Source organism: Bos indicus, chromosome 8, assembly GCF_029378745.1.
Source record: "Bos indicus isolate NIAB-ARS_2022 breed Sahiwal x Tharparkar chromosome 8, NIAB-ARS_B.indTharparkar_mat_pri_1.0, whole genome shotgun sequence".
Classification (NCBI taxonomy): Eukaryota; Metazoa; Chordata; class Mammalia; order Artiodactyla; family Bovidae; genus Bos; species Bos indicus.
In genome coordinates, this window is record NC_091767.1 from 36,176,924 (window position 1) to 36,204,479 (window position 27,556).

Here is a 27,556-nt window from a genome sequence, read left to right on the forward strand (position 1 = left end):
ATTTTTCTGGTGAATACTTCCTTTATCCTGCCACTGGCATATTCTTCCTCAAATATAATTGAAGAGAAATAAATGTTAATAATCCAAAGGAGATGGGTATTAATTATGACATTTAATAATTTAGATAGAAATTTTTTAAGTTTTGAGTCTTTGTTCTTAGACGTGCGTGTGTGCTCAGTCACTCATTGTGTCTGACACTGCATCTCCATGGGCTGTAGCCTGCCAGGCTCTTCTGTCCATGGGACTTTCCTGGCAAGAGTGGGTTGTTATTTCCTCCCCCAGAGGATCTTCCCAACCCAGGGATTGACCTGCATCTCCTGCACTGCAAGTGGATTCTTTACCACTGAGCTACTTCCCAAGTACCCCTTGTCCTTAGACAAATCCCCTTGAAATGAAATGGTGTGAATCACACTGTATTTTCTTTATGGAGTCCCCATGTCTCACTGCTTGTCCCAGTCTCTCTCTATATTCTTTTTGGCTCAGGATCTCATGGATAGGAAGCTGGGAAGTTTAGGTCACTTGTTTCTTCAGATATTGTATGCAATAGGTTGGATGTGATAGAAATCTTGAGAAACATACCTGGATGGAGAGTGTTAGAAACCTTTCCTTTTGACTGGTTTTTACTTAGTATTATTATTTTAACATGCTGCTTGTCATGACAATCAAAAAAGTGGAATTTGGAAAGTACTGAAGCAATATTGTAGTATTTTGGCTCATAAAATATGTGCAAGTTTTCCTGTCTTAAGTCAGTTTTGAGTTGGAACATTTCATGACTTCTCTGGAATGGTAGCCACCATCTGGCCAATATAATCTTTCAGGATTCTTGAAGCCAAAATGTCGCATCATTCTCTGAAAGAAATTCATTTTCAGACCTCTCCAGGACCTCAGAGGGTCACAGCTACCAAAAATGAGGAAATGAATCCTGTTCCTCTCTGTTCAGAAACATCTACTTCAAAAGGTGACGCGCTTTCCTTTATCTCTGCCTTTCTTTAACTTCCTCTGTCTCCTCTTTTGAGAGCTTTTCTGCTTGCAGGAGCCCCAAATCCATATGGCTGACTAGGGGCTGGCTTTTTGGTAACTTATGTTTTAAAGTATTGAGAAAGAATATCCAGTAGATTACTTTGAATAAGGTGTCTGTTTTCCGGACCAAAAAGCCATTACTGGGAAACGACCAGATCGTGTAATACCTGACTGCGTCCCTCGCAGCCCTTGTGGGCAGGGCACAGTGAGAGCGTGGCTCTCGGCTTTTCTTCTCGGCCCATCTTCCGTTGTCTTTTCATACGTGTGTTTTCATCTCATGCTCCAACCACCCAGGCCGACTCTGCCATTCTCCTTAAACATCATATTCTGTGATTTTTTTGCTCATATTGAAATTGCCCTCACATCTTCCTTCTTCATTTTTTCCTCTTTGTCTTATAAATTATACCTCATGTAAAAATTTAGCCTTCAACAAATAGATGGACACAATGTATATAAAGTAGAGGAGGGACTTCCCTAGCAGTCCAGTAGTTAAGACTCTGCAGTTCTAATGCAGGGGGCACAGGTTCGATCCCTGGTCAGGAAACTAAGATTTCACATGCACGGTGAGTCCTAACTAATTAATTAAAATAGTACTTAAAAATAGAGGTGATGGCATTAGTAAAAACATGGAGGCTTCAAACTGAATATTTAATTCATCAGAGTTAACACAGATTTCTAGGATATTTTATTTGTCATGGCTAATAAATTTTGAAAGTATAGAGGCTATAATATATTTTTTTGCTTGTGAGAGTTTTGTTTAAAGAGATACCATTTTAGTTGAAGGAACAAATCCTTTTTTTTTTTTTTTTTTAATTGTCAGTTATTTCTTCAGAGAAACAGGTCACTGATAATTCTCACCTGGGCAGCGTTTCTCAAATGGAGATTTATGGGATACTACATGTTAATTAAAGTAATACTCAATTGATTTGTATTGATGGAACAGTCTTCGCGGGAGGCAGGTAAAGTTGGAGCTTCCTGTTGGAAAGCCACTCCACGGGTACACTGGAAACCCAGTGTGTGTGCTGGTGAGAAGGTCCCCTTGTTGCATGTGAGTTAGCCTCTCTGAGCTGGCAGACCTGCTATTATTTATTAAGGGGCCTTTATCATGAGGCAGTTGAGGGACTCCAAATGTAGGCATTGCTCTCTTCTTTTTATATGACTCATCTTTCCTTCTTCACTAGATTTAGATAGGTTAAAAAAATGAACCCTCTGTGTTATTGGTTGAGAAAAGACAGTCTCAGAGACTGAACAAACTCAACTTACTATTTTATAGAATACACTCCTCTGCTAGAATCACTGAGTATTTCAAGTTTAATGTACTTTGCCATTAGTTTAGTACAGTCACAGTACCAAAGGTCTCCTTCCTGAGATTTATCTTTCTACATAGAGTCATTAGGATCTGTTATACAGGGATAAGGTAAACTACTAGTTTTCTGATGAAAGCTAACTGTGACAATGACCATCTGGTTGTTTCAAAGGATAAACTAGGAATTAATGTGATGGACCATTCATTTATAGTCTCAGCTTCCTCACATTTTATAGGACTGCAGTGAAGGTCAAATATGCTAAAGTTCCTGAAATCCTACGTTATGATCATGGGGCATGGTAGTGGATTAATGAATGTGAACTATTTTCTTTTTTCCTCCTTTTATTTTTTGTCATATGTTATTAAAATTAAATACATATTGACCTAGTGATTTTCATAACCCTTTAGTGAAAGCCTTTTGTATGGTGACCCCAAAGACACTCTCAAAATATCTTCAGAACTGAACACAAATTATAAGAACTGACTATGATTAAAACAGCAAAACTCCACAAAGTACGAAAATAATCTGAAAGAAAGAAAACTCTAGTTCTCTCAAATGATTTTAAATCACCAAAACCATGAGACTTAAGGTTTAAAAATAATTCAACAGCAAAGAATGCATAATCTCAAGTATGCCTAGGGCCAAAATAACTTGAAAAAAAACCTTGGACCTGCTAAATTTAAAAAAAGAGACTATAAGTAAGCTAAGAACAGTGATAAAAACTAGTGTGATGTGGTTATAAATAAAAATGAAAGCTAATTTAAAATCTACTCAGGATTAAACCAGGACCTGGAGTTTTGACAGAAAGCTTACAAGGTTACAGTCATCTGCATCTGAGAACGTCTGGGCAAGTCAAGGTGTCTAATCATGAACCTCATTGACTTTAGGGTTCATGGTGCTGCAGATTTACAAATGGGTTGGGTTTCCCTGGTAGCTCAACTAGTAAAGAATCTGCCTGCAATGCAGGAGACCCCAGTTCGATTTCTGGGTTGGGAAGATCTGCTGTAGAAGGGATGGGCTACCCATTACAGTGTTCTTGGGCTTCCCTGGTGGCTCAGATGGTAAAGAATCCACCTACAATGCGGGAAACCTGGGTTTGATCACTAGGTTGGGAAGATCCCCTGGGGAAGGGGACAGCTACTCACTCCAGTATTCTGGCCTGAAGAATTTCATGGACAGAGGAGTCTGGCAGGCTACAGTCCATGGGGTCGCAAAGAGTAGGCCTTGACTGAGCGACTTTAACTTTCACACTATGGTTTCTGGAGCCTGCTAGTGGGCTGAGAGCTGAGCAGAGGGCCATTAGGATCCAGGGCTCAGTCCCACGGTCTTTGAACAACAGGTAAACCCTAGTCCTGGTAGAGTTCACTTCTAAAGCCCATCCTGGTCTAACAGCTATAATAAAATCACCAGATATTCCCTGAGAATCACATCAGCAATTGGGTTGACCATCTTTCGTAATCAAGCTTTTATAAAAGATGGCTCATGAAAGAATTGTTCCTTCTTGGTTTCTGTCTTTTCTCCCTCTCTCTTTTTTCTTTTTTCTCACTTGCCTCTTTTGAAATTGCTGAAGGGTGAGAATAAATAAAAGTCTTCCAAAGGGTGAAGAAAACAAAAGACCTGCAGAGAAAACAAGCAGTTTTTGAATAATTGGAGTAGACACTATGTAAAAATAGACAATGAAGCTGGATTTAGGAGTGTACTTGCATTTTAGTTAATTTAGTAGTTGACATAAGAACAGCATCTGTTCCTATAAAGATTAAATTCCTGTAATCTCTAATACTAGACATATTATTAATGGATATTCACTTAATGGAAAGTAGACAACATGCCAAGGTCAAACTAAACTCTAAAAAAAAGGTGCAACTTTTACATTTTCTGTATTATTCTATTAATTTAGAAATTTGGAAGAGACAGAAAGGAACAAAACGTGTTTCCTGTACATAATTAATTAACAAGACAATATTTTGCTGTCAAGAATCTAGTCAAGAGAAAATGAATGCATTATATTTGCAAACACTGGGAGTTTATTTTAAAATATTATGAAAGGATATCTAATAACATATGAGGAATTATTTAAGTTGGAATCTGTAAATTGATATGACCATGTAAATAAATCAATTTGTGAGAAATAGACTTTTAATGAGAAACTATTATGTACTGTTTTTTCAAGTAAGTAAGAATGAGATTTCCAGGGGATGCAAAACGTAGTAAGTGTGCCCTCCCTTTCCACAGTCTGTCATTTTGAAAGAAAGTAGAGATAAGAACAAAGGGCATATGACTTGATATCATAGACCGTATTTTCAGGAACAAAATCAAGGGTGGCTATAGAGTTTGGAGGCCTTAAACTTATACAACTTGGTGAGCTTGGTTTTAGAAAAAATAATTTAAAATTACAAATAAAGGAATAAGGTCAACAGTTAAAATAACTTTGAATGAGAAAATAATAATTTATCAATTTAGAAAGCTGACAAATATCATAGAAATCGAGAAAAATATTTTTAGTAGCTCCTTGTCATACTTGTAAAACTATTTTTCTTTTTTTTTTTTTGGTTATAATCTTTCATTGGTTCCTCATCTGGCAGTTTTGTAATACCAGTTTTCATATAGGGAATAGAAAAATAGTTCAGACCTCTCTATATCAACGCTGTTGAAAATTTGTATTTTTAAAACTGTTTGAAAGCTCTCACTTTTATGACTTTATTGGTGATATGATAATTCCTGTGCTATTTCAAGGCATTATAGTTTTTTTGCACAGTTTCTGGTTATAATACTCCTTGACTTTTGGACGTGAATTAACCAGTTTGTCAGTGGCTTCCCCATAGAAGGAACTGGATGAGTTGGTAAGATGAGCAGTAGGAGGAGACCTAGAAATTGTCCATATACTAGATGGCCAGCAATAATTGAGCTGTGAACCACAATCCTATATTCAGATAAATCCAGACTAAATACATCCCGATTCACCTTCCCTAACTGGACCCTCTAAAGTTGGCTGTAGCCCCTCTAACACTACCATGCATGAAGAGCAGTATGAGTAATGTTAAAGTGATTGGGAGAGAAATAGCTGACTGTTGCAGATTTTACAAAGCATTTAACCCTGTCCGTGTGACATATGAGATCTATCAGGTGAAGGGCCCTGAAGCTTACACTTTCTTAAGTTCAAGGTCAGTCTGCTTCTGTCACAGAGAAGTCAAATGGTGATAAAGGAATTCAGGATCCTTAGAACTCATATTTGACTAGGGATTAGAAAAGACCTTACTCAGGAGAGGACATTTGGGATAGCCTTGAAGGAACAATAGGCTTTCAAGAAGCAGATGTTTCAATGAAATTATTTCAGAAGAATGGAACAGTCTTAACAAATACACGAAAGTTCTAACATTTTAGCATATTAAATATCATCTGTTGGAGATATTAGCAACACAGATTACCAGCCCTATTCTGATGTTTTAATTCAGATCTGGACTGGAACATAGAACATGTTTCTTTTTTTTTCTTTCTTTTATTTTTTAATTGAAAGATAAGTGCTGTCCAATATTGTATTGACTTCTGTCGTATAACAGTGTGAATCAGCCGTAAGTATACATATGTCCCCTCCCTCTTAAACCTCTCTCCCACCCCATCCCACCCCTCTAGGTTGTCACAGAGTACTGTGTTGAGCCTGTGTGTTATACAGCAACTTTCCATTCACTATCTGTTTTACATATGATAATGAATATATTTCAGTGCTGTTCTCCTTATTTATCCCATCCTCTCCATCCCCCACTGGGTCCACAAGTCTCTGTGTCTGTGTCTTTATCCCTGCCCTGCAAATAGGTTCATCAGTACCATTTTCTAGATTGCATATATATGCATTAATATATGATATTTGTTTTTCTCTTTCTGACTTACTTAATTCTGTATACCAGGCTCTGAGTTTCCCTGCCTCACTAAAACTGACTCAAGTGAGTTGATTTTTTATGGCTGAGTAATATTCCATTGTATGCATGTACCACGACTTCTTGATCCATTTATCTGTCAGTGGACATCTAGGTTTCTTCCATGTCTTAGCTATTATAAATAGAGCTGCAGTGAACATTGGGATACATGTGTCTTTTCTCCATTAGGCTTTTCTCAGGGTATATGCCCAGTAGTGAGATTTCTGGGTAATATCGTAGTTTTGTAAAAGAAGTCTCCCTGCTAGGATGTGTGTTTTTAATAAGCAAAGAAAGGTGGTTCTGCTGCAGGTGACTGTGCTCAGTATTTTAAAAATAAAATGTGACGAAATAATGATATTTTTGGCAAAGTCTCTAAGTCTGACATGTTTATGAGTAGTGAGGATTGTGGTCATGGTAGGCAAATTAGGGATCTAATGTATAAGATTGTGTGTGTGTTGGTTGCTTAGTAGTGTCTGACTCTTTGCAATCCCACAGACTGAAGCCCACCAGGCCCCTCCATTCATGGGATTCTCCAGGCAAGAACACTGGAGTGGGTTGCCATTTCCCTTTCCAAAAGGAACTATAGAAAGAAAGAAAGTGAAATCACTCAGTCGTGTCCGACTCTTTGCATCCCATGGACTATAGCCTACCAGGCTCCTCCGTCCATGGAATTTTCCAGGCGAGAGTACTGGAGTGGGGTGCCATTTCCTTCTCCAACATATAAGATTAGGTTTACTTAATTCTTTCAACAAAACTTCTGGCCATATATTTAGTAGGCAGTAATGAGGAGTAGTGAGTAGTGAGAAGAAAAGCTATGACCAATTTAGACAGCATTATTAAAAAGCAGAGATAGCATATTAAAAAGCAGAGACATCACTTTGCCAACAAAGGTCTGTCTAGTCAAAGCTGTGGTTTTTCCAGTAGTCATGTATATATGTGAGAGTTGGACTATAAAGAATGCTGAGTGCTGATGAATTGGTACTTTTGAACTGTGGTGTTGGAGAAGACTCTTGAGAGTCCCTTGGACTGCAAGGAGATCCAAACAGTCCATCCTAAAGGAAATCAATCTTTGAGTATTCATTGGAAGGACTGATGCTGAAGCTGAAGCTCCAATACTTTGTCCAACTGATGTGAGAACTGACTCATTGGAAAAGACCATGATACTGGGAAAGATTGAAGGCAGAAGGAGAAGGGGACGATAGAGGATGAGATGGTTGAATGGCCTCACTGACTCAATGGACATGAGTTTGAGTAAGCTCTGGGAGTTGGTGATGGACAGGGAAGCCCGGTATGCTGCAGTCCATGTATCACAAAGTCAGACACGGCTAAGTGACTGGACTGAGACTGAATGAGGAGGTATTGAAGATTCTTGAGCAGGATCATGGCATGATTGCAGCTGTACTTTAATTGAACAGCTCTGTCAGTTAAAGGGATTGTGTGAGTTTGGGATGACCAAAAACGAGGGGTCTTGTTAACTAAAACTTATCAAGAGATGAAGAAGTCCTGTCAAAGATGTGATATGTAAAACAGATGGATGAAAGGGATATTATAAAAAGGAAGAAAAATAATTTCAAGGGGATAGAAAGTGTCAAGAGTGTTCATGCTCCAGGGAGTCAAAGAAATGTGAAAACTGAAAAAGTTCATGTATATGGAATTTCAGGCCCATTTGGTATTGATGGAAATATATCTGCTCATTCATCATTGACTCTTTTCAGAGCTTTTCAATCCTCTTGATGTTTTGGTATGTATGCATTCATATTCCTATTATTGTTGCTTAAAGTTTAAAGTTTAGAAATGCAGTATCTAAAGTGGGTAAAACCACACTATTTCTGGAATTTGCTTTTTTTTTTATAATTTGGGAGTGAGGGGGTCACTTTGCACTTAAAAGAAAATTGTATTGTTGATCATTTTGCTATTTCAACTCTAAATAACAATAAATTCCGGTCCCCAAAGCCACATTAGCCTTTCTTCCATTAAAATATGCATTCTACTCATAAATTTCCCTGCAGGGTCAGAGGAGTAAAGCAGAGATTGTATTTGTAGATTTTTTAGGTGCTTTAGGAAAAACAACATGTGTGAAATCTCCTTACACACAAACCTTCCATGCATTTTGGTTAAACACAGAATTGAGTACTTTCTTAACTAGACTGGCTTTATAAGTTGATGACAAACACGTTCTCATCTTTCCTTAATTGTTTTTTTAAACTGTTGATTATTTAATTTGATTCTCATTACTTGCATATTGGGCTTCCCTTGTGGCTCAGCTGGTAAAGAATCCACCTGCAGTGCAATCCCTGGGTTGGGAAGATCCCTTGGCAAAGGGAACAGCTACCCACTCCAGTATTCTGGCCATGGATTGTATAGCTAATATAATTCTACTTACCTTTCCAAATCATGATTAGGAATCTTGAATAAATTAATAGTGTTCTATGTGCACATTTGTAAAGTTGTTTTACTTAAAAAAAAAAAATCTTGCCAGAAAGACTGATAAAAATACTGCCGGTAAAACACCTAACAGGGAAAAAAATAAGAGAGAGAAGAGAGAACTAATGGTGTCACACACCATGATCAACTTTAGAAGCTGCCCTTGCAGGTTAATGGTCTTGAATAATAATACTGTCCTCATGGCTAAAATCCAAGGATGCATTTAAGTATATAGGAAGGGAAACCAATTACCATATTCATGTAGTAAGTTTGTTTTTACCAAGCATGAGTATTGGTTATTTCATTAAGATACTTTTTCTTTATTACAAGCCTTAGTATTTATGAAGAAGTGAAAATCTTTTAGAATTTCCTTTAGTATTTGAATTTGAAAGAAAGAATAATATATATACACACATACATATATATTTGTGTATGTGTATCTATCTGTGTGTATGTATACATATATATATGTATATATGTATATATGTAAATCTGTGCCCTGGCTTATATTCATAGACTTTAGTAAATAATTTCTTTAAGTAGGTACCTAACTCATATGTATTTGTTTGCTGCATTTTGACCATAAGCAAAATATATCCATATACAAAAGGTGTACGTATATTGAATCTCCTGAAATCACTAGTAATTTAATAAATTTCAGTTGAGGCGTAATCTTTGGTTGGAGTTATGTATTAAGGAGTGCTTTATAGGTCATGCCTTTATTTTGTCTTGCAGACTAGCAGGGGAGAGAGAAGACGAACAGACCATAAGCCATGGGAACTGTGCAGCAGCAGGGATATTTAAAGGAGTGGAGTAGTACAGGGTAGGGAGTTATTGACTGATGAGGTCTGAGCTAGGCTCCAGCCTTCCTGTTTCTCTAGGGATTGTGGAGATTCCTGGGGTGCAATACTTTTGGGGGGCTATAGTTGATTTACAATATTATATCATTTTCAGATGTACAATGTAGTGATTCAAAACTTTGTAGATTATATCCCAGCTAAAGTTACTATATAATATTGACCACATTCCCTGTGCTGGATGTTATATTCTTGTAGTTTTTATTTTGTACGTAGTTCGTACCTCTTAATCCTCTGTCTCACCCCTCCTCACTTCCGTCTCCCCGTGAAAATCTAAAAAAATAAAACAAATAAATATAACAAAACAGAAACAGACTTGAGATATAATACATTGTTGGTTCTAAAACATAGAAAGTCCTTCCAGGGGACTTAGGCAGTGTTTCCTTGTCATGACTAGGGGGAAAGAGTGTTAGTAACATCTACTGACTGGAGCCCAGGGATTTTGCTAACGTTTCTGTAATGCACAGAACAGTCCCACAAAGAAAGAAGGATTTGACTCAGTGTATCAGTGGGGAGAGATCCTGTTCTAAAGGGAGGTAGCTATTAGGGAGAGACTGAAGATGTTGATTGTGTAGACAGCAACGACATTTGATATAGCAAGTTGTCTATGATGGTGAGAGGGGAAGTGAAAAAACAAGTGAAGCAATTGGGGCCTGAAAGGAAGAATTGTCTCTGTGTTAGAAGTTCTTGTACAGCAGATTGGATGTGGCTGCCATCAAGTTCACACTGGGTGGTGTTATTTTCTCTTGTTGAAGTAGGAGGTGAGAGCATCAATCTCATGGAGGAGGGAGGCCAGTGCCAGGCAGACTTCCGGGGAGTGGCGAAGGGTGGGCAGATGATTGAGAGGTGACACAAGTCCCATGGAGGCTGTAGATCATGAGTTGGCATTGGCTCCAGCCCTTACAGTGCTATGATTTTCTCAGGCAAGGCTCAAGCATTCAGCATGGGAAGGGGGGAAGGCACTCTGCAGAAGTGAATGGGGATTCTTAAGGCAGACACGTTGTGTGGGAATGCATGAGAGAGTTCACGGCACTGGTGGGGGCAGTTGGATGGTTAAGACTCTTGCCTGGGTGGTAAAGGGGAGCATAAGCCTTCATATCAGCTCTTTCAAAATTGATGTCTGTATTCCTAGATGCTTTCCATTTTTACTTCAGTCTCTATCAGTGTTGGGATTGCTCTGCTTTGCTTTGCAGATTTTCAGTTCAGTTGCTCGGTTGTGTCCGACTCCAGCATGCCAGGCCTCCCTGTCCATCACCAACTCCCGGAGTTTACCTAAACTCATGTTCATTGAGTCGGTGATGCCATTCAACCATCTCATACTCTGTCGTCCCCTTCTCCTCCTGCCCTCAATCTTTCCTAGCATCAGGGTCTTTTCAAATAAGTCAGTTCTTTGCATCAGGTGGCCTAAGTATTGGACTTTCAGCTTCAGCATCAGTCCTTCTAATGAACACCCAGGACTGATCTCCTTTAGGATGGACTGGTTGGATCTCCTTGCAGTCCAAGGGACTCAAGAGTCTTGCAGATTTTAAACACTAGTTTTATCTTTCTCTGTAGTTTATTTTGCCTTCGAAAGGCACTCTGACAGGCCCAGACTCCATTTATCTGATGAATTGGAGTGACTGATAACATATTTATTTAGTAATTGTGGCCCATTCCTTTAGACTCCTCTTTTGTTTTTCCGCTCTCGGCTTTGAAAGATCTACTTTCACGGCATTTTTAGATCCACCTCAAAAGCAGCTGGCACTCTCTCTAGGTTCCCAGAGACTTCAGACAGCAAACTTTGACAAAGGTCCTACAAAGAACTTTAAAGCAACATTTCCTTTGATTACATTAGGGACTATGGCTAGTTATGTAATGATTCAGGGTAGGAATTAGTCTGCATCTCTTAACTTTTGGCATCCTGGAGCCTTTATCTTTTCATTGGGTGCTTGAAAGCTTATCTCAGGAAAATCTATAGGCCTTTTTTCTAATTCTGGAAAATGAGGTGCTCACATGTGGCCTGGTGTGTATTCACAAATGCTCCTGTATACAAATACAAAAGAAGCATTTTCTTCCATCCATAATGATCTGGAATCATTAATGAAAACACTTTCAGACATGTGTCTAAAACTTGAAGTGCTTAGTATTACACCGTGATATTTTGGTATGATGCTCAAAGGCCGTGGCTTTTGCTCAGTTGAAATTGTTAATAAATAAAACAGTATTTTTAGCTTCTGAAGCTAAGCCCAACCTTGTAGGAGGTCCTGAAATGGTGTCCTTTGATTGTTCTCAGCACAGGCTGGTCAGTGCAGCTCTGTTGGATGGAAAGGGTGGCTACTACATGCCTCCGTCTGGCAAGAGGCCCTGGATATCTGCAAATGTGCTCTAAGGATAGCAGGGGACTGCACCCATCAGCTGTCAGGCACAGCTTCTGCTTCTACTCTGAACAATAGCCATGTGCCAGGGCAGTAATTATTGGTTGATTTTCCTTCTAAAATAAGTGTCCTAATAATTTGTCAGAAAACCAACTTAAATTGCTATAATGTTGCCTGCAACAGTTAAAATAGAAAAAAAAAAAAAAAAGCTGCGGTGGAAGTGTTTCAGTTTATTTCTGCAGTGCAGTCTATAACTGGTAAATAGTGTGATTAAAATCTCGTTTGCAGGTTTTTTCTAAAAGGTTATTTCTGTGTGGGAAAACCCTTTGTTTTCTTCCTTAATACCCTGAGCTGTAAGTTAAAGAATTAACAGAGTTTTGGGCAGTTTGGGGGGGGCGGTGCGGGGGCAGTCAGTTGGCAAATAAAGATCCTCACTGTCTATGCTCTTTTGGAATACCTCCCATCTTTCTGGGGCTCAGAGAATGTATTCTCTAGAAAAGCATGCATAATCTGCACCAAAATTAGCTGGTACCAGGGGCTGTACTGCCCAGGGATACAAATCAGGGACTTGATATTTGAAGGTTAATTCAACTGAAATTCCAGAATATCTGAGTAGTATTACCTTGTATCTAGATTCAAGTGTTATCTGTTTTTTTCTTTTAACCAAGAGAGGTGAGATGGATATTTATGTAAATAAATCTGATGCTGTTTGGAAAATGGGAACAAAAGGACTGGCTGGAGCATAACAGATTTCAATGAGGATGGGACAGAAAAGGTCCCTCCCCCTCCTCTTGGTTTTCTGAATGTGTGATATGTATGTGTTTCAGTTCACAGGCAGCAAGAGTGAGACATTTCCTCCTCAGTTTGGCATGCTGTCATGGAAATGCTGATAGGGTTATTTGACAGAGATGTAGCATATAAAAAAAAAGTATAAATTGCATTATTGTATTATACCCTGTTCCATTTTGGACTCATTTTATTAAAGTTCTTTAAAGGTTTATTTTCATCTACAAACCAAGGAATTGTACCCTATTCTGTCTTGCCAGGATCCAATTAACGTCAAGTTGAGTTTTCTGTGTGGACGGGGCCAGTCCATGGCCCTGGGTGATCATCTATTATTATCATTGCTTGCCGGTACATGACTTCACAGCCTAGCATAGAGCCAGTTGTCATCTTTCCATCTTTTGTACCCCCAAATAGCTCACTGGGGAGAATTTGAGAATGGGCGGGTGACAGGCTACTCTATTTCAGAATGCAGAGATCAATCGTGGTTAGCAAGATTAAGCTCAGTGAGACATTTTATGGAAGAAACACTTTCCCCATATTCAACTTGCTTGTATGGGTGTTAATTTCTGTCTCTTATTAAAAATGTTTTTATTTTAGGAAGAATGATATAATATGGAAAATAAATGCCACTCTTTTGCTTGCTACATGTGCTCAGTTGGAAGGATATCAGATGAGTATTTTTATTATCCTACAAATTGTTACTGGTTCTAATAGTTACCTAATATTGAATGAGTATGTTTGGAATTCTGCAGATCATTGCCAAGTAATTTTTGGCTTTGAGTCTACAGAGAAGTGAATTTAAAAAAAATAATGGAAGGACATAGATTCATATCTAAATTATCCATATGACTGAAATAATTGTACTTTATTTAAAAAGTATCAAATATCTACAATATGCTAGGCATCATACAGAATGAAGCTATAACATAAGCCTCTTAAACTTAGAATACCTTGATCTCTAGCAGAGTATTGGTTCAAATTTGAATAATGTTGAACTTTTTAAAAGCATTTTTAAAATTAGTTTTAGTCAAACGATTCTGGTGTATAGGCAAGTCAACTTTTTCATCATTTTTCTTTTTCTTTTTTATATTATTTATCCATTATGTGTCTACATGCTTATTAACAAATGACAGTACCCCTTAATATAAAACATTGAGTTGGAAGAAAATATTTTTAAACAATGAAATTTTTAAATGTTTCATCTTTGGGAACACTTAAAAATCATCGCATCATTTATTTGGAAGGTAGTATTAATTATGGACTTTCTTTAGGAAATACTGTCATATTTGTTATAAAACTCCCTATACATTATAATTAACATCGCCTTTGTAATAAAAACACAGGCAGCTCATTTTCTACAATATTCTGTCCTAGACAGAGTGCTTCTGTAACATACGAAGACCATGCATCTGTAGAGATGCTATTTTGTCTATGAACAAGGTTTTCTTATGATACTGCTTCTAAATTTCCCCAGTAAGGAGAGAAAATCATTTTGCAATCTGTTTTACCACTAACTGAAAGTATGCACATGTGTTTGCACATATACCGTTTCTGTGTTTAGCACCTGGGAATATTTCAGCTATTTACTTCCAAAACTACTTTGCTAACTTACCAGTATGAAATTGATAGATGAAAGATTGTGGTCACATTTATTCCTGGAAGATGTATCTATCCTACAAAAAATTGATCCAGATCTTTGCCAGTTGTGGTAACGTCACACTTTGATTGGAAGATGAGAGTTATAGCAGTTCATACCAGCTCAAAGCTTACACTTTGCTAAACACTTAAATGGCAGCAATAGGTCTCTTTGGGGAACTGGTTTGCTACTGGTCTCTAAACTGAAGCCAGTACACAGATCACTCTGCTGCTGCTGCTGCTAAGTTGCTTCAGTTGTGTCTGACTCTGTGCAACCCAATAGACAGCAGCCCACCAGGCTCCCCCATCCCTGGGATTCTCCAGGCAAGAACACTGGAGTGGGTTGTCATTTCCTTCTCCAATGCAGGAAAGTGAAAGTGAAGTTGCTCAGTCGTGTCCGACCCTCAGTGATCCCATGGACTGCAGCCTACCAGGCTCCTCCATCCATGGGATTTTCCAGGCAAGAGCACTGGAGTGGGGTGCCATTGCCTTCTCGCTGTAGTTCCCCTTAATAATAAAACAAAATTGACATAGTTGACTTACTGGAAATTTGTTAGAGGGGAGGTAATAGAATCTGTATTCTGGAATTTAGTAACATAAAACTGAGAAAGAATTAGAAGAAAAAAATGCCAATGATGACATTGTTTTTTCATTTATCCCTTTCTTTGCCACTTTAATTATATCTTTGCATTTTCCTTTTTAAATAAACCAATTACCTTTCCGGTATGATCCAGTTTGAAGATACATGATAAGCATCAGGTTAGAAGGAAGAATAAATGAATACTTTTAATGATGATCAGCACAGCTGATGTGATAAGTTATGAGTAATGAGTAAATGAGCAGTGAATGATGTAAATGAATCTGATTTGAAAACTTAACTATGAAAAGATGCTAAGATGCTAAGAGTTTCTTTTTTATTAAATATAGTGTCTGTGTTAAATAACCTTGTGAGTACATTACCATTTAGAGGAAAGGTGAAAAAAAAAAGAAAATAGTAAATAATGTGTTATTCACCTACATCTTTACCAATGAGCAGAGATTGCATGACTTTGTCTGTCAGTATATGGGCCTTTATCACTCCATTGAACAAAGATGGATACACAGTCTGTGTATTTTGAATGCGTAAGTAGATGGTATGTGAACCTGGAGGCTTGAAGTGGAAAATGTTAAGTGAACATCTAAATAGTGCTGCTGGTAACAACCTTTCATTAAGGATGCATGAGTCTGACATAAGGAATGGTAAGAATGGCTCCACTGATTCTAAGAGGGATTCAGGAGCACTGGTACTACCTTTCTGAAGTTTGTGTTGCTAAACCAGTGTCTACAGTGTCTTATACCAAAGTGTATGGTCGATCTTACTAAGAATGTCAGTAGCTCAGAGATGTTTTATGGCTCTAACACGGTGAATGTAGGGGATTCTTTGTTTTGGTCATTATATCCCATGGCTGTATATTAAATAATGAGATACAGTGATGAGACCACACAACTTTTACGGCTATAAAACAAGTGTTTATGGCCCAGGTATTAATATATTTTGAAATAGGACAAATGAGAAACTTATTTTACTACTCTACACTGACTAATTCATGTGAAACCTCATCTCAATTGTTATTTGGAAAACAATTTAAAAGATTAAAGTGGAATTCATATCTTGATTGTCTTAAATCAAAAATTATTTTCTATAACATTGAAGAACTACTTTCAGTAGTGTAAGTTTGATAGATATTCTTCCTTGTCCTCTTTCTTCATTGGCCTTTGAGTATTCACCACTAAGAATTCCTCATATGTTCTTTTGTCCCAAGGGGAAATGGAAAAGGCAGGATTTGAGGAGTATCTGAAGAGGATTCTTTTTTAAGGTGTAAATTTTCCAGTTTCTTCCTCTCTAAACTCTCCACCCTCTGACCTCTGCCTTATATCCCTCTGTTTAACTAAAAAGGATAAAAATTTTGCAAATGAGTAAGTGATAATTTTCAGCTTTAGCAATGGTCTAGGTAATTAGACACTCATATATATTCCTCCTATGAATGAGGTTTTTTATGATAATGTGTTGAGATTTATAAAACATCTTAGAAATGTAGAATTTTTTTAATCCTTTAATTTTACATATAGGAATTCATCATGATTGTGAGTTTTATATGTAGAAATGAATTACATATAAGAATGACATATGTATAGAGATATAACTATAAGAATAATCACTTAAGTGTTTTTATAACATTAAAAAATTGGAAACAACCTCAGTGTTTAACAGTAAATAAAAATATATCTGTATGCTTTATACTATAAAATACTCTTCTATTTAAATAATTATGGGCATACATATGTTCACAATATATTTTAAGTAAAAAGAGTATAAAGTAATCATACAGTGTATTAATCTCTTTTGTAGAAAGTATAAGAGAGCAGACATAACAAAAATCTTCATTCATCAAAGGGATGACCACAGGAAACATTAGAAACCATTGGAAGAAAGCTTTAAAACACCTTCCTTTAATTTATGTTTTCTAATTTACTTATATTAAGAATGTACATTCAGAACAATAAAGACAATTTATTAAAAAAAAAAAAAGCACAAAAAGGGCAGAAAATAGAAGAGCTCTGTGATAACAGTGAGGTTAAATGATATTCCTGAGTGAGGTGAGACCCACTGTGTTACATTCAGTGCATTCAGTCCATTACTCAGTTCACACGTCGAGTCCTGCAGTAGGGTGCATGACTCTGTAGTTTGGATGTGCTGTATTTTGCAACCTCACGGCCTGGTATGGATCCATTAGTCTCCACTGTGTCACATCAGTGCTTGGCCGTGTCAGTGTACAATATATTACGTGAAGTTTGTATTTTTCAGTTAATTTATCAAGCTCTAAGCAAATGTAATCAAATGAAAGCAGGGTTATCATGTTTATAACAGTATTAGGCATCTTAAGTACTGAAAATGTACAGATTAGAGGATACAGTAACTTGGGAAGCCCTTTATCAATTCTAAGTATGTATTGAACACTTACTATGTGCTTGGTGTGACTAGGAGTTAATGAGACTTCAGAGTTGACCAGATCACAGAAGCTTTTCTCAGGATTCAGTTAATGTACAGAGAGAGAAATACATATGTATAAAAGAGCTGTAATAAATGATAGACTGCTTAAACTCATAGAAGAGATACAGAAGGTATGATAAGAAAGTTTAAAGGATAGTGAATCTTATCCACATGGGAGGATCAAAGAAGAGGTCAAAATATTTTATTAGAGATTGAAAAATGGGTAAATTCTATAAGTTTTAAATGGATGAGAAGGCATTTTATGCAAGGAAACAGCTTGTACCAAGGAATCAGGGCAGGGTTTTAGGTTCTTGATGAGCAATGGTGGAAACATTTGGAAGAATAGGTTGGCAACAGCTCTAAAAGTTCTTAAAGGCCAACAAAATTTCTGGTTTATTTGCCAACAGGAAGTTGTTAAAGCTTGTTTGTTTAGTTATTTTGAGTGGAAAAGGGCTTTAGTCATAGATGCATTTAAAACTAAAAGAAAAAGAACGAAAAGGAAAAGAAGGATCGGCAGTGATGTGAGATATTGATTTCCAAGAAGACAAAAGGCTGAGGCTTCAGGGCTGGGTGTTGGTGGGAATGGGAGTGCCATGAACGCATATGGAAACTTAGGAAGAGAAGTAGGACTGGGAACACAGATGACATGGTGTGTTTTCAACATAATGATTTGGAGATGTTGCTAGATAATCTTTCAGACATCAGAAATAAGGACCACCTGGCATTGAGGAAAAGTTCAAGTGGGAGATACCTTTTCATGAAATCAAGTCTCTTCCTGTCTTGTTTTCTTCCTTTCCTTTCTCCCTCTCCCCTTCCTTTCTGTTGTATACATATCAATCTTTAGTTACCTTAAATACGGATAGTCATAGAGGCATAGGCATCTCTATCTGGTGGGAGAATACTGTAGTAGCTATTTTAGTGGCCAGGGATTGGGAGTTGAAACCGTAATAAATTAATGGTCTAGACATGCATAGAATATATTGTTGAGATGCCTAGAAAAGGAAGAGAGGGAATGGGTGTCAAGAATTTTCTTGTCTTTTGCCATCATGAACAAATTAAATGTATATGCAAAACAGTACAAAAATATTCTACCATACTACACTTGGAGCTTGTGTGATTTATTTATGAATTTTGTGGCTTTAATATTTGTCTTTTGCCCAGGCTTCATACTTAATCTATTCCTGATTTCAATTGGCTACTGAGTTCAGTTCAGTCACTCAGTTGTGTCCAACTCTTTGCAACTCCATGAACCGCAGCATGCCAGGCCTCCCTGTCCATCACCAACTCCTGAAATTTACCCAATCCCATACCCACTGAGTCGGTGATGACATCCAGCCATCTTGTCCTCTGTCATCCCCTTCTCCTCCTGCCCTCAATCTTTCCCAGCATCAGGGTCTTTTCAAATGAGTCAGCTCCTGCATCAGGTGGCCAAAGTATTGGAGTTTCAGCTTCAACATCAGTCCTACCAATGAACACCTAGGACTGATCTGCTTTAGGAGACACTGGTTGGATCTCCTTGCAGTCTAAGGGACTCTCAAGTGTCTTCTCCAACACTACAGTTCAAAAGCGTTAATTCTTTGGCACTCAGCTTTCTTTATAGTCCAACTCTCACATCAGTACATGACTACTGGAAAAACCATAGCCTTAACTAGATGGACCTTTGTTGATGAAGTATTTAATATGCTGTCTAGGTTGATCATAACTTTCCTTCCAAGGAGTAAGTGTCTTTTAATTTCAAGGCTTCATTCACCATCTGCAGTGATTTTGGAGCCCCCCAAAATAAAGTCAGCCACTGTTTCCCCATCTATTGTCCATGAAGTGATGGGACTGGATGCCATCATCTTAGTTTTGTGAATGTTGAGCTTTAAGGCCAACTTTTTCACTCTCCTCTTTCACTTTCATCAAGAGGCTCTTTAATTCTTCTTCACTTTCTGCCATAAGGGTGGTGTCATCTGCATATCTGAGGTTATTGATATTTCTCCCGGCAATCTTGATTCCAGCTTGTGCTTCCTACAGCCCAGCGTTTCTCATGATGTACTCTGGCTACTAGAAATGAGGAAAAAGAACACCCATAGACATTCTGAGTGAACTTTCTCACTTATCAAGTGAAAAACAATTGCTGTAATAAAGCACAAGGTACTCACTAAATCCTTGAGAAAACAGCCAATATACTTCTTATGGTTAACTAAAACAGACTTGATTTGAAAATATGCAATAAATTGAGTTATACTATATTGTCTGTGTAGCATCTTTGTGACTTTCCATCTTCTAATTTGGCACAGCAAAAATATCAGGACTTCACAATTAGATCAAAAGTACATGACTCACTGTAAACCTCAGTGAGCCTTCCTTCCTTTCTTTTTCCTGTTTTCTCCCTGCCTCTTTCTTTCTTTCTAAATGTATGTAGTACTCTACAGCTTTCTATTATTCTATAAAGTAAGACTGATGGTATAATCTCACAGGACTCTGGAAAACCTTACATATAAGGTATGTAAGACATTCAGTTCAGTGCTTGGAATTTCTTAGAATCTTGGCACAAGACACCAAGCTGAATGGTTTCTAGAGCGGATGATCTTCTACATAAACCAGGACTTCTGGGGACATCTCTTCTATCACATGGAATATGAACTGGGTCACCTCTAACATCCATGGCCAGGGTGGACCTTCAAAGACTGTTTTTGAGCCATCTGTGGTATTTTCTTTTTAATACAACTCCACTATATTTTAGCTTTTAAATATGATTTAAGGAGCATTATACATCAAAATGGGGTAAAGAAATAACTACTCTTCAGTGAATTCTAAGCACTGGACCAAATGTTTTATATATCTTACGTACAATTTCTTCCATAGTCCTATAAGATTATACCATTACTCTTAATTTATAGAATAATAGAAAGCGTTATAGTAATACATATATTTAGAAAGAAAAAAAATGAAAGTGAAAGTCACTCTGTCGTGTCCAGCTCTTTGTGACCCCATGGACTATACAGTCCATCGGATTCTCCAGGCAAGAAAACTGGAGTGGGTAGAGCCTATCCCTTCTCCAGGGGATCTTCCCAACCCAGGGATAGAACCCAGGTCTCTTGCATTTCATTGATGACTCAAAGATAGTCTTTGAAGTCCATCCTGGCCATGGATGTCAGAGGTGACCCTATTCAGATTCCTTTTGATAAAATAGATGTTCCCAGAGATCTGCTTGTAGAAGAACATTTGCTATAGAAACCAGTTCAGCCTGGTGTCTTGTGCCAGGATTCTGGCTCTCTAAGGAGTTATGCATCAACTTTGGGACCTTCCCTCTCTTCCCTTGTCATGAGCCTCTGCAGTTGTACTGCTATTTTGGCCGTATTTCCTATCTACTCCAATGAGTAGTAACAGAAAATCCATCATCCACACAGACTTTGGCCATTTTGTATGTTTGGGTCAGTGATGGTAGAGTGTATTATGGCTGGTCAGGAATGTAAACCCTATGAGAATGGTTCTTCTCCCCCTAAACCTTCAGACCCGGCCATGGCTCTTAACATCATCCCAGATTCACCTCCTGTGCTTTGCATTTCTCACTCACGTCTGGATCTCCCTTCCTGAGCTTCCTTTCAGAGCTCTCAGCCTTATTCTTCCAGAGAAAGAAAGAACAGAGATGAGGTCAGCTGACAGGCTCATAAATTCTACAGACAACTTTTAGGGAGGAAGTGGATTCCTAGAGACAGGACTGCCTATTTATTTTAACTAAACATTTCCTCATCCTCTCCCTCAGTATCATTTAATAACATTATTAACCTTCCCCTTTCAAGATTTTAAGTACATTATTATGACAAATGGGCCTTTAAAAACAAAACTTTTTAAGGAAATGTTAATCAGCTGAAGGAAACAAAGCCAATTAGTTACATGCTGTTACTTTTGTTTCCCATTGGACAGACATATTTCTTTGATGTCTGCAGAAGTGGCTTATTCATTAGAATTAAATTAGACAAATGGCACCATTGGCTCATGTCTTCAATTTTGTAGCACGTGGCCCTTTGCAAGGGCCTGCTTTAGAGACGATTCTCAGTTTGCCAATCAAGTTACCACAGATCTGAGTCATTTTCTTAACCTTTAAGAATTTTTCATAAATCCTTTCCTTCCATGGATGTTGCTAGGGGATTTCAATGGTTCTCCCCAGCTAATATCTAGCTCTGTATAACATAACGTACTAAAGGGAAGTTTTGTCCTCGATAGTGCAGTTTGTTTAGGATGGTCAAAGGCAATTTGCTGGTTTTGGTAGGATCTCCTGAATTTAAACACCTTAAGTGTTCTTTGAGCTTATCGTCTTGTCTTCAGAAAGCCTAATCACTGTAGACCTGATAGAGCATCAGCATGTCACAATAATTGCATTAAGGGCGCTGTGCATTGCTTGTACTGTAAAGCAGTCTAACCTCTTGAAGAAAAAAAGCAGCAGCCTGTGGCTCATCTCGAGCTGTGTAGGAAATAAAAATCTATTGGAATCCTGGAGCTCCTGTCTGTTCTGTGAATGCATCCCGGGAATGCAGTCTTTGAACAACACGTGGGCATGGCAGACATGTTCTAGAATATCCACCATGCCTCTGGTCTGACTCATATGCATGTTTGGCTTGTCTATTTTCCATTTAGAAAATAAACTTTCTGGGTCTAACAGTAATTTGACCTCTGCTTGGCATTAGTTTAATAAAAGGTCATAATACTCCTCACTTGTCAGAACCATCTTGAGCAGACATGCACAGTGCTGGCAGCTCTAAGTGGATAGCCATGGCAGTTAGCTACAAAAATGGAAGAGTGCCTATCTGAATATCAGAAACTGTAAAATTTAATATCTTTCTCATTGTCTTTTATAGACTTCCCTGGTGGCTCAGACGGTAAAACGTCTGTCTACAATGCGGGAGACCTGGGTTTGATCCCTGGGTCGGGAACATCCCCTGGAGAAGGAAATGGCAATCCACTCCAGTACTATTGCCTGGAAAATCCCATGGACAGAGGAGCCTGGTAGGCTACAGTCCATGGGGTCGCAGAGTCAGACACGACTGAGCGACTTTCCTTTCCTTTCCTTTCACTGTCTTTACACTCCTGATATTTCTCTTTTTCTTAAACCAACTATAGCATTTGTGGCTGTATTTCATGGGATAATCGTTTGGACTTTCATTGTTCAGACCTGAGGCTGACCTATTGTGTGACTTTGCAGTGGAATTCTTTGTTTTGTTCTTTTACTTGGGTTCTCTTTTATTTCTTCCCACCTTCGGAGGATTTAAGTCGGAGCATGACTTAAATTTGAGTATATCCATGACAAAAGAAGCCAGAAGATACATTTAGTTTCTTCTATTAAGCAGAGATACAGAGAAGGGGGAGTAGGTGCTTTGTGTTGTTAAATTCCTCTGGGAATAAAGATTTTTTCTTGCCTCCAGTGTTTGCTACAGTTATCTTTACTCTTCTTTCTTTCTCACCTCTTACCTTTTGGCCATCTGCCTAACATTGACAGTGTCACTGTGATAGGCTGACCAACCAAGATTATTAGCATCCTAGGATGCTACAGACATGCTTACTGAAAGGATTTACTATATTATCTAGAATCTTAACTTTGTATCATAGAGTAATGGTATTTATCCATTCTGTGGTTTGGATTTGGTGGACAAATGTAGAAAAATTGACATCAGATCCCAGAGAAAGTGATGATTTTCTTGTCTATGAAAACTAATATTTCTATATTTAGAAAAAAAATTGAAATAAAAATTCTGTGTGCAAATGCTTGATATGCCTTTTTAAAAACACAGTGTTTTCAACTTCATTTCTTGTGTTTGTTTTTAAAGAGTGAATTTAAGGGCTGTTTTTTGAAGAATGCTGCGTCACTACCGTTGTGGGTAGTGGGATATAGGGAAACAGTCCCAGATTTGAAACATATTCTGTTCCCCCCCCAAAAAAAATGTTCACAACTCATTAGGTTAACTCTACTGACGTCAACTTTTGAAATAAAATTCTTACAGGATTCTACTTAGTACCTTGTAATGACCTATATGGGAAAAGAATGTAAAAAAGAGTAGTTATATGTATATGAACTGAATCACATTGCTATACCCCTGAAACTAGTACATTATAAATCAACTATGCTCCAATAAAAATTTTAAAAAAATTATCATTTAAATTTAAAAATAAATAAAATGCTTATAGTAGCATCCAGTGATCATATCTTTGGTAGATTCTTAAGCTTCTCAGTGTTTGCCTGAGAACTGTAAGGTATGACCAGAAAATGAAAAACACATCTGAACATTCTTTTTGAGAAAATGGTAACTTGCCTCCTTTGCTTTCCATTTAGAAGTAAGACTTATAAGTTTTATAGAAATTTGGCTCATTATCTAGGAAGCACTTTGCTGAATAATTTGTTGTTGTTATTTAGTCGCTAATATCTGACTCTTGCGAGCCAATGGACTGTAGCCCTCCAGGCTCCTCTGTCCATGGGGACTCTCCAGGCAAGAATACTGGAGTGGGTTGCCATTTCCCTCTCCAGGGTATCTTCCTGACCCAGGGATCGAACCCACATCTCCTGCACTGGCAGGCAGAATATTACCTCTTTGCAGATTTTCATAATTTCCAAATTAGGATGAAAACTAGGATACTATCCCTTTAAAAAAAAAATCCCAGTGCAGGAAAAATGGCATCCTACCATCTTTATTTATTCACTTTCTGATTATTTCAATGTATGCAACATTGTATACAACAACCCTCTGCCCAGCCCATACATTCTTACAAGAGATTTCAACTTAAATGGGAGATTGGGTTATTAAAATTGGTTTTCCAATTTTTAAGCTATGGAGTTTGAAAAATAAAGTACCTAAAAATGATACTGTTTTATCACTTAATATAGCAATGCAATATGTTTTTTTCAGGGAAAACTCCCTAGGAATTTCAATTCCATAGTTGTAATTTCCATATTATATGCTGACAAGCATGTGGTTATTATCCATTTACATTGTTTGGAACAGCAGAATGAAAACCATAAAAGTTTAATAACTTTTTTCTTCGTGACAGACAGTTGACATCAGTATACTGTATTTTTTGTTCCTCTCACTGTTAGTCAATTTGAAATCACCTTAAACATTACTCGCAGTTCTGGTAATCATCTAGTTTGTATAGCTACCCTGAGATGCTACTGGATGTGATATCTAGCAGCATTGTCAGAGTTTGCTTTCATTCCTAGGGTTTCTGAACAAATGGGGGCCTGGTTTTCACCAGAGCTACTATCATCAAGTTGAATTTGCTGATGAAGTGGAGATCCATGTTCCTTTATCAGCATTGCAAATACACCACACCCATCACTTCTCCATTCTTTGCCTCATTGTGGAAGTTAATACCTTAAACCTTAAAGGGATCTCTGCAAAATTATTGATTTCACACTTCATATTTTTATAGTTAAGTAAGAGGAAAGTTTTGCATCTCAACATGCGTGTGTGTGTGTATGTGCGCGTGCGTGTGCGCGCACCTGAGCACGCTGGGTTACTTCAGTTATGTCTGACTCTTTGCGACCCTGTGAACTGTAGCCCACTGGAGCTGAGAGGGCAATCTGGCTTCCCTGACTCAAGGAAAACTGAGATGAGGGTCAGGACACACATCATTGGGCCAGCAGGAGCATCACATGGGAAACATGAAAACGGCAGAGAAAATAGTGGTGATGAGCAAACAGTGATGGACTTTGCTCTTTTCCTCTTTCTCAAAATCTAAGGAGAGTTTTCAAAATAAGCATTAGCTATGGTTACTTAAAACCTTACCTCAATGACGTACAGGTGGACTACGACCAGAGAGAAGAGAAAATTCTTCTTTTCTTTGATCATAGGGATAAGAAAATAGAAAATAAAATAGTGAGGTAAAATGTTTTTGAGTTAAAAAAATGTCCAACTATAACATAATTGTAAAAACTCAAGGATGCAAGAAAAATGTGAAGAGGAGGAAAAATAATTAGAACACCTCTCCCCAGCCACCATTGTTAATATTTTAGCATATTTTGTGCCATCTCTTTTGGGGTGCATTTTTCTTTACCTGCTATCCCTCATGTGTAATTTTGTGTGGTGCTTTTCTGGCTTACCATTGAATCATAAGTACTTCTCAAGGCATGTTTATAAATATAACGTTTACTATTTGATGATTATGCCATAGCTGATCTATTGATCCCTATAAATACCCAAATTGACATTTGTATATTTATAATCTTTGTAAATAAGATATATGGTGAATATTTAGTCCATAAGCATTTATCTACATTTTATATAATTCTCATTTAATGAATTTCTAGACCTGGAAATATAAGATGGATAACAAGCAGATTTTAAGAAGGAAAGTAAATATTAGGAACATTTAAAGGAGATGGAGGGCAATTCAAAAACCTCACACTTTTAGCCTTTTGTCCTAGAGTCTTGAAGTGTACATTTTTCTTTATAGAAATTATTTTCCTTGCTATGACTTTGGAGACTTCTTGACTCATCTTTTTATGCAAATTGTGGAGTTAAGTTTCAAGTAAGACAGCACACCATATCTGGGTTAGAGTCACTGTACCATTTTCTCCTATTTCTGTTTCTTGCTAAACCTTCTAACTCAGGGCTGTATTTCCAGTCTCTTTAAAATTTCCTAGAATTTCTCTTAAATGTCACTTATTTTAATAGCTTAGCAGTGTTTGCTGCTTTCTGGCAGCGTCCTGATAGCGGCATCAAAGCAAAGAGCTAAAATTTTACTCACTTTGATTGATGAGCTCATTTTGTTACAGAGGACAAATTGGATTTTTTTAATACTGGTAATAAAAATTAATGCGTGATGTTGCTTTTCGAATGTTATTGGATCTCTGCCTTAATACGGGTTTCAGCATTAAAAGTGCTAACAGATAACTTGACCGGAAAGTTACCTCCTTCCCCTTTTATCTACCCTCAAATTAAAAGGTGCTTTCCTGATTTTGTCATCCCGGTATATTTATATGTGTATTCTATCTCTATTGACTGAAATAGGGTTGAGGGCTGTGGAGAGAGCACTGCGGTGAGATAATAATCTGTGTTTCAATTTTCCATCTAATTATGATGTCTATTTCTTTTTTATTTTAGCACCTCCAAGATTTACGCGAACTCCTGTTGACCAGACAGGGGTCTCTGGAGGAGTTGCCTCCTTCATTTGCCAAGCTACAGGAGACCCAAGACCTAAAATTGTCTGGAACAAAAAAGGAAAGAAAGTCAGCAATCAGAGATTTGAGGTATTAGGTCCATTGTTCTGTTTCTCTGGGGGAAGAAGGTATCTGCTGGAGTTTTGGTTTGTATGTTACTTGTTTTACTGATACAAGGTGTTATAATCACTGAGATGTGTCATTTGTTATGTTGTTTGGGATGGAAAAGTTCACTCTAAATGGCTCTGACTTTTTCAAAAAGAGAATTTGAGGGTTCATAAGACTGACTGTTGTCCTACTTGTATCAGGGCTCAAATAGTGTCCTTAGCATCCATCTGTAACCTCATTTTCAGACTGCTTCCCCTTAAGATGGCAAGATGCAGTCTCCCATCCTCCCACATCCAAGACTAGAGGATGAGTGTGAATTTCCTCTGCTATTGGATCTTTCTGAGTTACATGTTCATCCCAGAACCATTCCTTATGAACAGCTGGATGGTACAGGCTGACTAAGTTAATCAGAATCTACCTCTGTTTCTGGCAATGAAGTCAGTTCCATTCAACCCTGTGGTTTGAAATGAAGGAGCAGTGTTTTCCTAAAGGGAATTCAAGTTCCTGTAATCTGGAAGGAGAATGGATACTGGGCAGCAAGTTTAGTTATCCACTATACTTCACACCTGTGTTTTAAAAGTAGCATGGACTAGAATGAGAACTTTTGCTCCAGTGTGTTTGTGTAAAGTACTGCTCAGGAAGAAACATACTCAAACAGGTGGATAGTTGATAAACCTGTTGAAGAAATCAGTTGCATTTACTCAAGAAAGCTCAGTGCACTGAAGATGGTAAAACATACATCAGATATTGTTTCTGGGGGGTGTTTTGAAGGAGCCTTATGATGTATAAAGTTACTCATTCTGGAGGAGTAAAATAGGTGATAAGCTGCACAGAAGAAAATTAGAAGAAGCCTGCAACCTCATGCTTGTAATTTATAGACTGGTTCTTACAGGGTACTGGGAACTCCAGCTAATACTTAATATAACACTCAGTTCCTCCTACCTGAGTTTCTGGTCTACTTCATAGCCTAATTTACATTTTGGCAAA

The 27,556-nt window shown here is 37.7% G+C and overlaps 1 protein-coding gene across 24 annotated transcripts in view; it reads left to right on the plus strand.

Annotated features, from left to right (window-relative positions):
• PTPRD (protein tyrosine phosphatase receptor type D) overlaps positions 1-27,556 on the plus strand; it is a 2,527,413-nt gene that overhangs the window by 2,149,077 nt on the left and 350,780 nt on the right. For all 24 annotated transcript variants that reach the window (XM_070794551.1, XM_070794552.1, XM_070794555.1 and 21 more), the window contains one exon: positions 26,406-26,551. In XM_070794551.1, coding sequence (XP_070650652.1) covers positions 26,406-26,551 — 146 coding nt within the window. The remainder of the gene's footprint in view (positions 1-26,405; positions 26,552-27,556) is intronic.